Source organism: Rhipicephalus sanguineus, chromosome 1 (genome assembly GCF_013339695.2).
Source record: "Rhipicephalus sanguineus isolate Rsan-2018 chromosome 1, BIME_Rsan_1.4, whole genome shotgun sequence".
NCBI lineage: Eukaryota > Metazoa > Arthropoda > Arachnida > Ixodida > Ixodidae > Rhipicephalus > Rhipicephalus sanguineus.
The window spans coordinates 201,338,528-201,356,190 of NC_051176.1; the positions used below are offsets into that span (position 1 = coordinate 201,338,528).

General features: G+C 43.2%; 1 protein-coding gene across 2 annotated transcripts in view; it reads left to right on the top strand.

Moving 5' to 3' along the window:
* Positions 1–17,663, top strand: part of LOC119405450 (5-oxoprolinase) — a 98,446-nt gene that overhangs the window by 78,804 nt on the left and 1,979 nt on the right. For both annotated transcript variants that reach the window (XM_037672289.2, XM_037672296.2), the window contains 5 exons: positions 731–880; positions 5,198–5,272; positions 5,721–5,803; positions 8,716–8,876; positions 14,696–14,793. In XM_037672289.2, coding sequence (XP_037528217.1) covers positions 731–880; positions 5,198–5,272; positions 5,721–5,803; positions 8,716–8,876; positions 14,696–14,793 — 567 coding nt within the window. The remainder of the gene's footprint in view (positions 1–730; positions 881–5,197; positions 5,273–5,720; positions 5,804–8,715; positions 8,877–14,695; positions 14,794–17,663) is intronic.

Here is a 17,663-nt window from a genome sequence, read left to right on the forward strand (position 1 = left end):
CCCTTTCTATTTATTGCCTCAGTTCCATAGGCTTAATGCTTCGTTTAAAGCAACCAGTTCAAACAGTACAAGAGAGTGTGTGATGGTGGTGGCTTTTATTGTTGCCGTAATCTCCGTGGTCACCACACTGCTTGAATAGCAAGTAGCTGACATCTAAGACCACACCCGCTTCATTGTTGTAACAAGATCAGAAATCTTTTTACAAATGCTCTCATGCTCAGTTTATTGTACTCGCAAATGAAATATGGGCATATTGGTCTTGCAGAATCGCATGACTTTTTGCGTATATAAGACGCACCGTTGTATAAGATGCACCAGCGAAAATGTCGGAAAATAGATGCATGTTATACACTGGAAAATATGGTATATGTTGAATAACCTTTTGCAATTGTGATATGTATTGACAGTATTGCCATCAAAAATAAGCCTCAGAGTAAGCTTTCCTTTTTTTAAATAAGAAAAAAAAAAAGAAGCTTACTCTAAGCCTGTATGTGATGTTCTCAGCCTTAACTCTTCATGACAGTCTTTGATATGCCTGTTAGTGCGATGATTTCCATGTCAAGACAAGCCGGGAGGGGAAGGGGAGTATTTCTTGGCGAGACTTGGATTGAGAGTCTCTTTGGAGAGTTGTTACCTTTATCACACCACTTAAATGCTTGGTGCCATTCAATTACTGTGTTCTTTTCCTTTGGAAGTACCTAGGTGTATTAACCACAGTTTTGATGTGCAGGGCTGCCTGGCACCTGTAAAAGTGGTTCTGCCACGAAATTCACTACTCAACCCTTCGGCAGATGCAGCAGTTGTTGGAGGCAATGTGCTGACTTCACAAAGAGTTGTAGATGTTGTTTTTCATGCCTTCAACACATGTGCTGCATCACAGGCAAGTAAAGTTTGCTTTTTCCCATCATTTATTCCTTTTGTTGCTTGTTAGTAAATGTCACCTTGGATTGATAACAGAACTGCACATCAAGCCCACATTTCTCCCCCTCTTTTGAAAGCACATTTGGGCAAGGTTGGTATCTCATCAACCTCTGTCCTACAAGGTACAGGTAGCACGGCTGATCAGGGTTTATAGACCAACTTGTTTAAAACTAGAACGAAGATTCACTCTTTGTTAACTCATACAAGTTCTGGGGGGGAAGATGGCACCACCAGCAAGTCACGTACTGAAGCACACTAGTAACAACCAGGACATCTCTCACCATTCAGATTCAAGTGGACACCACACAGACTACAAGTTCATCCGAGTAGGTGGCACAACCCAGCGACCAGTTCTTATTCAAACCACTACAGTCATTATCCCATTCATATCATATCATATCAGACAGTCTGGTAGATGGGCTGTTTGGTGACAAAGTGCATGTCCGGTTTCCTGCATGGCTAGGGATTTAGTTGAACCCAAAAGTTTGGCGCTGTAGAATAGCACAAAATGACAGCATTTATGGTGGAGCACTGTGCCTTCCTCCATCTCCATGACGTACCACCCTGGACATTGAGCTCGGCTTAATATTGTGGCCCTTAGATGATCAGGATCTATCCAAGCTCGTTTCCCTGCTTCTAGATGTTGCAACTGTTGAGCACAGTGGTGGTCATTGAAATTCTTTTCTGGGCACTTTTTGTTGGGCGCGAGATGCGTGGTGCCGCCATGCGGAAGCATCCCTGTAACATGCAAGGTTGGATTGCTTCGCCAGCCCTCTCCTGCACAGCCCATAGCCGCTTTCGCGTTCCCTTTATTGTTATTATTATTGTACTGCACTTCAGCGAAATCAGTAAAGTACTGCTGCGTCTTCATCACTAACTGTACGAAATGCTAAATAACTGCTCCGAAAAAATGTTACGTTCCTCACAATGCCTCAGACAGCGCCCTGAATGCCGGCGTCGTCTGCTATGGCCCAGATATAGAAGCCTCGGGGGCTGAGCGCACTGCTTTTGTAAAAGGTAACGAACCATTTTGTGTCAAATTGAATTCAGCATCAAATGGGCTTTAGCGCGTGCTTGCGGCAAATAAACATATTTTTGCTACAAGGAATGCATGCACCTGTGCAACTTCATTCATTGTAGGTTTGCATCTCAAAACGGGCCGTGGTTGACACGATTAGCACGTGCAAATTTGCATTCCTGTTTAGCACACATAGCCCTGTGGAGCACGACGCAAGCGGTTTCTCCACTTTACGGGAAGCAATCCAACATGCTTAGAACTGCATGCAGCCGCAACCTTTCTCGTGATTGGAGGCAAACACAAGAGAGCCATATGCACGTGCGTGCCTCATTCAGAGTTGTAGCTAGCTAACATCACACGAGCACAAGTTTCACTGTGGCTCGAACTTACTTAATATATATCTGTTGTTTCTTATCGCACGAATTTTCTACGGTTTTCACACGGTGCACTTTCGATCGCCAATCGAGCCACACTAGGATGAAAATTTTCGACGATTGACTATTTCTGCAGCTCCTACAAACGGGCCAATCGCGATCGAAAAGTATGGTCTCAATCGGGCTTGATTGCAATAGCAAATGCGTACCAGCTGGCCATATTACTTTGCACACTTGAATGAGCATGCTGTAAGGTGCGGCTTACCATTGTCTAAATGACAATTTCATGTTTCAGTGCAAATACCAGCCTCCAGCATTTACAGGTTCTTCATTGATAAGCAATATGACACATTGTGGCTGCTGTTAGAAGGTGAATCAGTGTTTGAAGGTGGCCACATTTTTGCCTGTAGCGTAAAATAATATAGAGGAGAACAAGGGACACTTGCTATGAGCTCATTCTACAGGCGTAATTCTACAAGGCAAGCAACCCCATGGGCAGAACTCGAGAGTCGAATGGAAATCCCTGTGGTCGGGAAAAGACATGACAACAGTTCAAATGTACATGGGGGTGGCTGGTGCAGACTGTGGTGGAAGTTACGTCGGCGAGACGTTTAACTTTGAGCCAAGACTCAAGCAGCACATGTATGATGTAAGAAAGAAGGTTTCATCGAACGCTCTGGGCGAACACGCAGACGCAGCTGGGATAAGGCGAAATTAACGGAAAGAGAAAAGACCTGGACTTCTCGGCTTTATCTTAAATCTCTGACAATCCAGACAATGGTGCACACGCTTAAACGTAATGAAGGGAACTTCCCACACATGTACGCACGTTGCCTACGTCATATTTTAAAACATACATAACTGGACTGTTTGCGCATTCATTTTTCGTTGTGAACAAGGCTCCCGTGAGGGAGCCGAAACATCTTGCTTTTATGTGAACATTCGTGGTCGGTGTCCATTTTAACCCCATGGGCTTGGAATAGCAATCAAAGAAAGACAGGTGACAGCGGCATCATGCTCTTCCAAAGCAGGGTATGGGTAAAAGTGAAAGCTCACGCCTGGCTCCTTCACGTACGTAGCGCACTGCGGCACGGAGCAGAAAGTACCATGCTGCCGATAATTTTTACTGCACTCTTCCGGATTGTGTAGCCTCCAGGGGTCCGCACACATGAAGTGAGAGCAAAACAATGCTTTTCAAAAAGGAAAACACCACAAACTTGCAGTTAAAAACAACGCATTCAACCGTCCGCTTCCCTTCGCCAGAGCGAGGTGAGATCACGTGATCCAACCCTGCACGTCGCAGCGATTGCAGCGCCTGCATCTTCAGTGGTGGGCCTCGCATCCAATAGAGGGCGTCTTCCATAGCTGCGCGATCTAGGACTAGCCACGCAGGCTGAAGCAACTCTCCTCACTTTGGTAGCCTTGCCCACTACTATTGCCTTCCCGTGAAAGGCTGAGCAGAACGATGTCCACTGACACCCGGTGCTTCTTTATGATTGATGAGAGCGAGATAGGGGTCAGTGGCTTTTGCAAAAATTTTCTTGACTTTTTGTACCATTTTCTCTGCTTGAGAGTAGTGAGGGCTACTTGTAAGGAAATTAAAGCCATAGGACCATGCAGAAGCGGCTATCTCATGTGAGGAAAAGGGCAGACCGTTGTTGAATCTGAACATCTTAGGAATGTCATGGCAAGAAAACAAACTTTTGAGCACCTCTGCGACAATGCTCGCAGTAGTGTGTCTTAAGGTCACTACTTCAGGGTATCTTGAATAGTTGTCGATGATGATTAAAAAGGTCTGTTTGTTCCAGTGGAAAAGCTCCCTACCCAAGACTTTCCATGGAATTTCAGGTAGTGGAGTAGAGATTAGAGGTATTAGAGGTTCTGCAGAGTTAGCTCACTGTGCACTGCATCATTTGCACTTCAAAACCAGCTCAGTGATAGCAGCAGCAATACCTAGCCACCAGACATACTGATGGGTCTTAGCTTTACAGCTATTGACACCTTGGTGCCCCTTATGGAGGAGTGCCAAAACAGACAATCTCTAGTTCAGGAGGTGTCATAATGCACTTGTTTTTGAGAATGTCATCACATATTGAGTTTTTTTTTTTTGGGGGGGGGGGAGCTGAGTCATAACTTTTGAAGCGAAGTGATATCTCCTGACTTGTCCCATAAAATAAAATGAAACTGAACCTGTTCAAAGCAGGCATTGCTTTTCTGTTGTTCCAGTGTTCCCTTTGTGACATTTATAACTTCTTTTTTAGTTGCATTTGAGTTAGGCAATGTAAATATTTTATAAAGCTTGTAAATGTTTAAATATAAATTGAATGCCACAAGTTCAACATCCTCTGGAGACGAACAACGCATCCTGTGTTCGTAAAAGCCGCCATGCAACTGGCAAGCAAAGCATGCAATGCAACGCCGAACTGTACATGGCAATACCCATAGAGTTAATATAACTCTATGACCGCACCATGTACTTAAAAGACTGGTAGCTTATGGAATGATTGGCACGAGACTACTAAATGTGATGAGAAGAAGTCAACGAGGTTTGGAGAAGCTAGCAAGGGACATTCTTGCTTAGGGTTGTGTTTCTTGAGGTGCGGGGCATAGTTTTGCCCTGAATAGCTTTTATAGCAATAGGCGCTGTATTCATTGGTTACATTATGTAAATGCTAATTGTGTAAAGTAAACCTAAATATTGTTTAAAATATTTTATACATGTATGTGTCATTATCACATGTGCAGTTTATGGGGAGCAGGGCCACTGTTAGGCTAGAGCTTATCATCTAACACCAAGTTGTCTGTATAACAGTGTTAGAAATAAGAAATTAAAATATTAGACCCTTGTGTACATAACAGAACTTGTTTTCTCACTTATTTCCAGGGTTGCATGAACAACATAACATTTGGAGATGAAACTCTTGGCTATTATGAAACCATTGGTGGAGGTGCTGGAGCTGTGAGTTCACCTTGTGTTTTAACATTTGTCCTGGTTTTGTTGCAGCGGTACATTACACAACTTCATCATATTAGGTCTTGTTTTAAAACAATGTTAGGGGGAGTATAAAAAAGTACTGCACTTATTTTTACATACTACTTAAGCTTCGAAAGCACTGATCTTACTGCATTTATTTTTTCATATTTGTACTACCATGGCCGTTTTATGGCTACAACACAAATTTTGAAATGAAGTCATTTTCTGTGCATAGTTTTGAAGAAATAGTCATTTGAGTGTTTGAATATAGAACTGAAAGCATTTGGAATCTCTTAATCACCACAGGTGGTTTTACTTAGCGCATAAATGATACCAGCCATAGTTATCTATTCTGGCTCTTGTCTATTGAGCTGCTTGCTAAATGCAGTACTAGTACTTGTTGAAAGCTGCAAATCTTTGTCTTATTTTCCAGGGCCCTCACTGGCATGGTCGCAGCGGCATTCACACTCACATGACCAATACTAGAATTACAGACCCAGAAATCTTGGAACGCAGGTTTTTATTTTTTCCTTTTCTTCTTTGTTAGATAGCCTAGTTACTCTATGGCTAGCAAGGAGATTGAATGATCACAACAAAGCTAAAGCAAGGGTAAAACAAAGCATGTATGTAGCAATTTATGTATTTACAAATGTTCATAAGAAATATTTTATGTTGCATATGCAGTGGAATGCCTGTAATGCATTTTTCACAGTGCTTCTAGTATACAACTTAGTGCACGTTTGGTAAGCGTGTTATGATGGTGCCAAATTTTAGCTATAACTAGAAGGATGTGTCGGCAAAGAAAATTTAAAGGTTTATACTGTATTGTAAAGAATGAGTACGCTAACTCATAATTGCTCCACTCGGATTTCTGATATGTGAGATGTATGCAAGTGAATGACCAAATTTGTGTTTAGATGTGAGTATGATGGAAGTATTAGCTGTAGCAGGTAGCACAAAGTGTGAATGAAAGTGAGCATGAATGCAAGTGTGTGCTGACAAGTATGTGCAAGTGAGTGCATGTAGAGTATGTATGTGAGTGACTTACGGAGAGTGTAGGTGGATGTAAGTACAAACATGATTAGACACTGATGAGTGTGAGAGGATGTGAGTGTTAGCATTAGTGAGTGCTATTGATTGTGAATGCAACTGAGTGTTGGCAAGTATGTGTGGGTGCAAGTAGAAGCATGAGTGAGTGCCAATGTGTGGGATTAGAGATACTTGTGAGGGAAAAAATAGCTTCAAAAAGTACTGTTGCTAAGTAAATATGTGTGCGTTTCCACTTATTGTGCAAACCATTGTGTAAATGTTTATTCTGAAATTAGAAAGTGTCATATTAATCATTTAGAGGAGGTTCTTGCTTCTTTAAAATGAGCTTTTATATTCACGATTGTAACATAAATTTCAAAGTAAGTTACAATTACTTGTTATATTAACTATTAAAATTTATTTAATTATATCTAATTATATTTACTGATATCTGAGGTGTTAAAAGTTCTGTATAGCTCTGTACGAAGCATTGAGCATATAAATGCAGCTGTAACTATAACTGCCACAGGAGAGCATTGCACAATACCACAAAAAAAAATTTTATATCTGCAGCAGGCAACCCCCTGCCCCCCACCCCCCATTTGTCAAGTCTGAAAGAAAGCAAGCTTGGCAATGGATGCACGAATGTAAATGAAACGATGCTTCTCACAACAGCCTGTCTTTGGTCCCTGGCTTCCTAGGGGTAAAGGCGACGAGCAAACAGTTCTTAGAATGCATCAGGAGTGGTCCTCTGCTGCCATTGTCATCAAATACCTGCATGGCCATATCCCCGCACATTAACTAATGGCTGGGCAGGTCTGACTGAGTAAAGGCATGGAGCAGACTTGGCACCCCCCTTTGATGATTAGGGAGAATTACCTCCCCGCCCACCCTCCACACTCTTGTGCACATGCCTATGCTCAGGTTCTACAATATAAGGGCCAGAGTAGACTTGGCACAAGTGCAGTCTTCATCCTGGTCATGGTTAGGCAGTGAGGTTGAGAGCCTGCTCAGTTCATTATCTGTGGCATGTGCCATTGTGCCCTGCTTTGCAAAAGTGCATTTGCCATCATGTGTCCTAACCCATGAACGCCCCCATTTACCATGGCACAGTTAGTGTGCAAGGTTGCACAAAGTATAGTGAACATTCGTAGGTAATGCACACATGCACAGGCCCCCCCCCCCTCCATACAAACACATACATGCACGTACGCATGCACAAACCATTACTTCTTCTACACAGATGAAAATGAAAGCAAACAGTGCCTGAAGCCACTAATCTTCTTTCGAAAAAGGTTTGCTAAAACAATTACATTTACTGTTTGCATTCTTATTTAAAATATTGTAGTGCTACATTCGACGAGAGCAAGACAGAGAATTACATGACAGGACGGGCGCTGACTCCAACTATTTTTATTGAAATAACATGCATTGCATTTCATAGCAAAAGAAGGCAACAGACGTGTGTGCAATCATAAGGGAACAGTAGATTAGGGTGGGCTTTGTGCGAAACTATCACCTTTTGTATAGTATAGTATTATAGTATTCACTGGCACGCAAGGATACAGATGTGGAGCTGACACATGTGTCGCCTGTTCGTGTGATAAAAAATGCTTCCGATAGTTCGCGAGCTAGTCTGTGTTTACTTCTACTTAGGAGCACACCTTAATCTACTGTTCCCTTATGATTGCGAATGTGTCCGTTGCCTTCTTTTGCTATCAAATGCAATGCGTGTTACTTCAATAAAAATAGTTGGAGTCAACGCCTGTCCTGTCATGTACTTCTCTTCTTGTCCTCGTTGAATGTAGCGCTACAGTATTTTAAATAAGAATGTATCACCAACTAGCTTTGCAATGTGTTTTGTTAAATTATACTGTTTGCAATTGTATTCCTAAATGTTCAGCTTGTTCTGAATAGGCACGGGACATTGACAGTCTAAACTTGCAAATCTGTGTAGTTTTTGATCATGTTCAGATGTCAAAACTTATTTGAGTTGTATTCACTATTTTGAATATTTGCAATCCCCTAAAATTCACACAGAAGCTGTGTATTTAGTGACAGTATGGCATTGTGTTCTTAGTTTAGTGTTAGACGTGTCATTAGTATTGCCACTTGTTTTGCTGCATTCTTACATTATGGCATTTGAGCTGTACATTCTGTTCTTTATAAAAGATGTTTATGTGGCAGTCAACATACTGCTTGCAAATTCACAAGGAGGTAACATGCTATCTTATTGCTTTAATTAAATGGAGGTGAAGGTTTTAAAGCCCATGAAAAGGAGGCTAAAGGACATGTTTTTCATTCATCCACATTCCTATTAATCTGCTAGTGCTTGCTGCTTGCTGATGAATGCCCTAAGTTGTTCCCTGCTAATTACCCTAATCATTTCGATATTGCAGGTACCCTGTGATTCTGCAACGGTATCACCTGAACCCAGGCACAGGAGGTCAGGGAAAGTTCACTGGTGGCGATGGGGTTGTTCGTGAGCTTCTGTTCCGGAAGCCCCTGCATCTCTCTGTTCTTACAGAGCGTCGTGTTTTTGCTCCATATGGCCTTCAAGGTATCTTCACCCCTCTTTGCATGGTGGTCCAGTAGCACAAAACATGGCACACCTATGTATCATAATTGTAGCCCTTTTGTCTCCTTTTCTTTTGAGCCAAAGAAAAATGCATATTATGTACTAAGATTCCTTTCATGTCACTATGTTTCTTTTATGAGCTTTCTCTAGGTTGTGTAATTAGTTTGTTTGTGCATGTTTCAATTTTTCAACAGCTGCCATGATATATGCTATGCGTAATGTTGTCTTTGATATCATTATCCTGCTAAGGTTCAGGATGCCTCAACCCCCATTGCTAGGAGACACTTCCATTTATATCACGAAAGGGCCGAGTTTGGGCCATGGCTGCTGTGCCGTCAGCATTACTGCTGACAGTGATTGCTGATTCCGATAATCGGCCATGGCAAGACAAACATTTTTGCCTGTTGTCATTAGCAGTGCATAGCGTAATAATAAAAGAAATAAAACAAAAAAAAGTTAATCCGGCGGGTGCCACCCTGTAATTGTTATAAGTTGGAATGAGCTATAAGTGTAGCTCTTTCATATTTACTGAAACATGTTCACTTCAATTGTACTTTATTCATGAAAGAGAGAATGTGGCATTCATCCTGGGGGGGAGGTGGTAGGACGAGTGGGATGGGGAGTTTTGTAGAAGTCCACTGTGGGGACTGTCCGTTTCAGCATCTGTTAATATGATAGAGCTAGAGAGGCAGCGGACCGGAGCCATTCATCACCACTGGCTCTTGAATTCTGTCAAATCATTGTGGGATCACATGCAGAAACTGATAGTGCACATAGTGGACTCATACGGAATACCTCTTCCTGCTGGCTTACTGTATTCACTTGAATACTACCAGGAGGGCTATTCTGTAATGGTTCACTAAGTTGACTGTCCATTTCAGCGCACGCTGATTGGATAGAGCTGGACAGCTGGCAGACTAGCACCAATCGTCACCAGCTATTGGATTTTATTTCAGTTTCAGTTTCAGTTTCAGTTTATTGATTTCAAAAGGTAATACAAGATTAGCGAATATACAGGCGAGGGTCCCAAAGGAAAAGAACTGTAGTGGGACCCTCGGTTCATTATACAAGCATTGTAGGTAATAACTAACAGCAGCAAATGAACAGAATTATTAGAAAAATCAAAACATATAGGTGATACATTTCAATACAGATCAATTAAACATGAAAAAAAGCACAACAAAAGAAATTCAAAGTACAAAAAAAAAGTCTTTTAGACAGCAGCCATGACGTGGGTACACTTAGTACAGATAGTGATGTCTAAGGTCATTTTTAAAGACTGGAAGGGAAACACAAGATTTGATAGATGTAGGTAAATCATTCCAGAGTGAAATAGCAGTGAATGCAGATGTTTTTTTGCCATAATTAGTGTGAACTGTTGGTAACAAAAAATTCTTATTAGCTGTAAATCTCGTCAAGTTTTTATTCAGCAGTAAATCACGTGACACGAGTGGATGCATGAGGTTATTATGAAGCATTTTGTGAAATAAGACGACTATGTTGTACTGGAACAAACGACTGACAGGCAAGATATTGAAGGAGTGGAGTAACACACTTGGTGTAACACCAAGTGTGTTACTCCACTGTCGGAGTATGCACCAAGTAACACTTGGTGCATACTCCGATAGTGCGCTTAGTTGACTCTTACAGAAAAGGCTGGTAGCTTGGAGGTGATTCTGCCAAATCAGCTCCCTTGTTGCATCGCATGTATTTATCGGAGCGCTGATATTTTCAGAGGAAACGTGCAAGATGGTATGGTATCATGATCAGATAGTCCACCTTGATGAATTATGAACGCATGTTGGGATTATTGGTTATTACTAGATTTAGAATGTTAGTGGACGTAGCCGAAGATCATGTGTGATGGGTAATGAGCTGCATTAAAGAGGCCCTGCAACACTTTTTGAGCCTGGTCGGAAAATGCTGCCGATCGGTAGTTGAGGCTCCTGAGAACAGTTGAGCCAAACATTATAGCGCAGCACACAGCCTGAAATTTGCAATTAATTCCCAATGTCAGCTATAAATAGCTCGCACTTCTCTCGACAGATGATGCCATAAACCCAAATGACCGTGCCATAAACCCGAAGTACATGGCCATTGGCTAATTTGAGCATCGTGAGCTGCATAGTTACCACGCTCGCCGTGAGATGCCCGCTCGCTCGTTTGTTATCACACTGAAAGTAAGCCACACGTTTGAAGAAAAAAGAATGTGCGTTGATGAACGGACATAGCTTCTTGCCCCCTTGTCATCCTCCCCCCCCCCTGCGTAGCTTTCAGTGCACTCGCTGGTGCGAAAGGAGAGAGGAAGCGCTTAAAACGTGCGACGAATCCCTGTAACTCCACTAGTACTTCTAAAAATTTTTGCCACTGTCGATTTGTGAGGCAATAAACTCCTTTAATGAAGCCATTCGATGATTACTTGGAGAAGTGTTGCAGGGCTCCTTTAAAGAAAAGTCTAGATGTGACTGTGCAATATTACGAGTCACTGTTAGGTAGATTTTTTTTTATTACAGGAAAGGTATGGTAGAAATGCACTGAAGCAGTAAGATATAGTAGCCTGCATGAGAAGATGGTCTTGTTTTCTCTGCATTGCACCACACATTGTAATGTTTAGTCTTTTCACTGGAGACAAGAGCATAGAGAAACCCCATAGTACACATACTTATAAAAGGCCCATCACCAGATTTTGCTGTTGCAAATGAAGTGATGTCCCTAAGTTGCATTATGATTGCTATCGAAATTATTTCAGAAGCAAAGCCATGAAAAGAGAAATGGTAGCTTCAAACGAAAATTTGTGCCTGCTTCTTGGTGCTGCCAAATCTATTCGCTGCCTTTCCTTATGAAAGATGGTGCTACAGATATGCCCTGCTATGTAACAGACCAGGAGGCCATCACTTTGGCTGGTAGAGCCATAGAAAAAAACCCCATAACAAATTTCTTGTGCATTTGTATGTCTTGAAAAAGCACTTCCTTGCTCTTTTATTTATTTATTTTTTTTTTTCAAATGGGCACGGAGCACTCACATTAAAAGTACAGTGCTTCAAGGAATGAGTTTCATAGCTGGATGCACTTTCATTTGGTGAACTCTCAACATTAATAGTGTACAGTCGTGATCATAAGTTTGGAGACCACGTGATCGCATGGCAGTGTGCATGCGCGCACCATCTGACAGCTCGTTGCCTGCTGTCGAGAGTCTCGGAGTACACATGCGCGGCCCTTCTTGCTTGTTCACTTGCTGCACGCCGGCGCCTGGGCCGGATATCACAATTTGTGACTGCCGTCACCAGTAGCGCTTTATCACGAAGAAGCGGCACGGCAGCCTGGAACTCCTTGGTCCGATCTCGGGCTGTTTCCGAACTACATAAAATTAAAACGTTCCCACTGCAGATCGCTATCGCCTGCAGAATGTCCTGATCGAAAAAGCGCTAGCCGTTCACTCGACTATGCTCATGTATTTTCATTGTGTCATCAGGTCTCCCTATTAGCGAACAAACGCTCTTTGAAAAGTCTTATACCCCTGTCACATGGGCACCCGTGAACTCCGATTAACTCCCTCGTCTTTTCCTCGAAGGAGATGGGGTTCATGTCACACGGTCACCATTTCGCTGAGGAAGGTAAATGGAGCTTTTGGTGGAGGGAGTTCGGTAATGACCATTTCGGCTCGATGGAGTACTCTCGTTCCCAGCCAGCTACTGCTACGCTGAAAACCGCACTAGCAAAATCGTCCTAATGAGCTCAATTATAATTTTAAAAGCTATGCTCTTTTTTGCGTAGCATTTCACGCCCCGTAGTGTAAGTTTTAGTTGTATTCTTTTCAGACATCAGCGCTTGTACTCTCCACACCAATGCCTCGCCAAGCCGCCGCTGTGAAGCATCGCGCGGTATTTGTTTCTGCACGTGTGAGGCGCACGCACAAGCACTGTGACAGCAATGGTGATTCCGAGCACTTCATCAACACACAAAAACTAGGGGTGTGCGAATATCAATTTTTTCGAATACGAATCGAATACGAATATCCACCTTCGAATATCGAATGAATATCGAATATCAAAGGAAAAATGCCTCCACAGTAACAATATTTCATTTAACATGTAGCTATTTGAAAAAAAAAAGAACCATTAACAGCCTGACTGGCAACACAACATACACTGGTACACAATGTCCATGCTAGCACAATGCACATCACGGCACAAGCAAATATCACGGCACAATGAAAGTGATGAATACATGTTATCATGAAGAAATATGAGTTGCTCAACATGATCAGGCAGCAGGCGCTCCCTTGTAACAGAGACAACTCCCCCCGCCCCTGAAAATGAAAAGGCACGCTCGCTTGGAACAGAAGTGGCTGGTACATGGGGCAAAGCTTTGCCAGAGTGTGGTATCTGAAGGCGCCTACAGTCTGCCACCAGTCACGTGGGTCACTGTATTTCTTCAGATGTGGTCCCGCACAGTGAACGAGTGGTAGTGCGGTACGTTACGGCCGCATAATATTGAAAATGTACGGTTACATGACAGCCAACAGCGCTGCACGTCGAAGATGCACCAGCAATAAATCATACGTATTGGGGCGCTCGTCGCAGGCAGATATCGTGCCTCCGTGTACTTACGATGTTTGTCGCTCCTCTCGGCAACGCTTGTAGCGATACGAACGCAGCAGAAATGCGGGAGACGAGTTATTTTATGCATGTTAATCGAACCGCATATTCGAATTTTTCGATTATTCGAAGTTATCGAATATTCGAAACTTTTCGAATACATGATTTTCGAATCGAATACGAATATTTCGAATGCAATATTCGCACACCCCTAACAAAAACCTGTTTTTGTGTTTTTGTGTTTTGCCTGTGGCAAAACACTGGACGTTTCGAAGAGCGCAGCAGCGCTGTTTCTGCCCCATGCGGCAACCGTCGAAAGCTTGCACCGAGCCGTGTAGCGCGGCCGCAACTCCATTCTGGTTAAGCTCCATTAAGGAGTTCAATGCGGAACGGAGATAAACGGAGTTCGGTGGTGGCCGTGTGACAGGGGTATTACGCAGCGAAAGGTATATGATGAGTTTCATGTATTGCCGGTTAGTCTTCCGCAAGTGTGCCGCCACGAGTGCCGGCCAAGGAGAAAAAGGAGATAGTAGAGTTATTTCTCGAGGGCCTACCACAACGCCATACCTGCAATCTGTTAAACTGATCTCGGACAGCATCAATAAGATCTCGGAGAGTGCATACAGCAACAAATATAAATCACTCCCTTTAACAAGCATGGCGAAATGTTGCCTGCTCGGCAGACGCCTCAACCCCCATTGCTAGGAGACACTTCCATTTATGACGAAAGGGCCGAGTTTGGGCCATGGCAGCTGTGCCATCAGCGATTGCTGATTCCGATAATTGGCCATTGAGCAGCAAGCAGGCCAGTGAGATAGAATGGCCGTGCATGCGACTGCAAGACTCTCGACAGCAGGCAACGATCCGTTAGACGGTGCGTGCATGCACACTGCCACATGATCGCCTGGTTTCCAAACTTATGATCGTGACTGTACATCAAGTGGTATTAAGTCATTGCAATTGAGATTGGTATAAAATTATTTAAGATTCAGTGATATGCAGTGACGAGCAGAATAAAACAGAAAGCAACATTCTAACAGAATACTAAAAAAAATTCTCTAATTAGATTAGTAGAATACAAGATCGGTCAGTCTAAAAATGGAAGGAGGCTTGGCATACCAGAAAGAGTAGAAAATTGTGTTAGCACCATATCCTTTCAGTATCCGACTACACTGCATTTGTACTCGTTCATGTTTCGTGCAGGTGGCCATCCTGGATCATGCGGCATCAACTTGCTGTATTTCAAGAGTGGCAGAATTGTCAACTTGGGTTCAAAGGCCTCAGTTAACATTGCACCTGGGGTATATGCTCTCACCAAAGCATTTCTTTTTTTCTTTCATTATGCCTTTATGCTTTTGAGACTTGAATGTGGAGTATGTACACAAGGGCACCCTCACCAAGCTTCACATTATTGTGATCCTCATAACTTCCAGCAAATGCTTATTTGATTGAAGCCCTGGTAACGTACTAGACCAGGGTGTGTTTTATATTACCTTGTAGCCGATGAAATTGTAGCACTATAAAGCTCTGATGCAAAGCCGAGGCAAAGGCTATGGGTATACACAATTTCAAACTTTGTTACATTGCCTTATTTTGCTGTTTTTAAACCTTACTTGCTCTTTCTGCAGTCATGTTAATACTTCTGCTCATAAACATCACAATGGCATAACAGACATCGATGGCTTGAAAAGGAGCTTGGTAGCATTGTCAGGGCCATTGAAGTGTGTGCTTGAATACAGACATTTATATGCTGACAACAACGTTATGAATTAATGCTGAATTGAATTCACAGTTTTGTAACAGCAGTGCTAATATGAGAGTCAATTGTTATGCTATTTCTCTTACATGAAGTTTATTTCTACAATGTATTTGGTGGCATCACACTGTTGAAAATGTTGAATAATCTTACTGGCAAAGCTATCCATGTTTCCTTGAGCCCTTGTTTAGAGCTAGGATAGGATATTGCTGCACTTCTGGCTGTGCCTTTCTTTGGAACCGAACCTTCAAAGCTGTAGAAAACTCTCTCATAGCTTAGTTATTGCATGTGTAGAAGTAGGCTGTAACTTTGAATTTTAGGCTAATATTTATTTTCGCCTCCCTGTGGCAAATTTTGACCTCATAGCTTACTGAAGCAGAAAAGTGTGCTCGGTGTCATCGAACTTTGCACCACACACTTGGAACTTTCAGCATATTGCATATTATTATCGGTTCTAACATTCCTCAGAACTTATGGTAACATGTAGCAGGTCCGTCAACTCCATCTCTATCCACATTGCCACTCAAAGCTCAACACCAACTAGTGATAGAAGCTGAAGGCAGTAGCGTAACCAAGGGGGTGGTTTGAGGGTTCAACCCCCCCCCTTCCCCCCACTCCCGACATTTTTACATTTTGTATGTGTATGTATGCACGCACCTTCCCCCACTCCTGACATTTTCACATTTTGTATGTGTATATATGCAAGCACACATACAAACACATGCACAAACATACATAAAGGGGGGTCCGACCCTCTCCAAAAACAAATATCTGGCCATGCCCCTGGCTGGAGGTGTTGTGATTTTTACTTATATGGCTTCTTTGTGATAAGGATGGAGAGTTTTTGTGCTGAAGAAATGCACTGCAGTCATGTAAAATGGAGCTTTGCAGAGAATGAAATGAGGAGCTCAATAAATTAGATTATGCTGATACGTCCTGTATCATATGTACACATCCATCAATCCTCACCCATGTGGAAGGGATACGTCTTAGCGCAAACAAAAAAACAAAGACTCAAGAAAGAAAGAGTAGGGAGCTGAAAGATCGAATGCCTTTATGCTTCCTACTCGTTCTTTTTTGAGCCTTTGTTTCTGTGTCTGCACTGATATGTATCCCTTTGGCATCAACCAACTCGCCCAGCAGCAAGTCTTACTCACCTATGTGCAGTGATTCCACTCCTGCGCCAACTGCGCCAAAGTGCGCCAAATTGTATTTACTGCGCCAACCTGATAATATCGACGAAAATTGCGCCAAACTGCGCCAAAGTCTCGGGTTTGGGGGCGTCTATCACCGGCAATCGCACGGCCGGCGCGTCAGAACATGTGTAGCTTGATATTGGGGCTGCCAAAGTCGCAACCATGGACCAAGAATTATTCCGCTGAATAAATAGCGCTCGCGCGTGCGTCCCGAATAAGCCACGATGCCATTCACGGTGCCGACGCAGCTTCTGTTCTGCAAGTCGGCTCGACAGCCAAACGCGCTCTCCGCAGAGGCTCGTGACGTCTAGGCCTCTCGGTAGCGAGAAAGTGCGACGGCGATTCATCGGCGGACGTCGTCTGTTCTAGAAACGCTGCTGATAGCTCGTTTCAAGCGTCGCACGGCATGTAAGGAAAGCAATGTTCAGTATTAACTACATGTGTGCTGCTAAAATGTCTGTCACTTCTGTTTCCGGACATCGCGGAATGAAATCTGGGATCGCTAGCAGTATATATATGGAACAATATCGAATTTTCCTTGCTTCGCGTTTATGGAAGAGCACGCGAACGGTGGACACGCGTTCACACTTTTCCTCGGATATACTTTATCCATGGACCTTCATTCAGAAGAGCTTTTTCGTAATTGCTTATACCAGCACGTCCGAGTTTAATCACTCTGCGGTAAATACCCCCTAAAAGGCCCTGCCCTTTCGAGCTCACGTGCTAGGGTTCCAATTCGAATTTTTTGCTTGCTTTTTAAAGATGTCATCTCATTAATAAAAAGCATATATCCTGGTCGGAGCAGCCGCAAATGCGCAGCTGTCAGTAGCGGGCCCGTCGCTGACGGCCCACAGTGAAGCGGCTACCCCATGTTACACGGCCGCCCCTCGCTTTCGGGGGTCAATAGCTGACGGGTAAAAAAAAAACTCGGTTTCGCTTAAGGGCGAAGCAATGAATGCGATACCAACAAATTGTATTGTTAAACGAAGTAAGGATAGCAGCTAACTCTTTTGGATTCGATCTCGCGTAACTCAACAAAACACTGGTTTAAGGGAATATGGCCGCTCCAGGAACCGATGCGTTTTCTTGCTCTGAGTTCTCTAAACACGAAGTAAGCGTTGAGAGCACAGTAAGTTTACGAGCCGTCTCCTGATGCCTCGAGATGGCGCGCGCGCAAGCGACTGCGCCCTTCGAACGATGCGGTCCCCTTGCCCCCCCC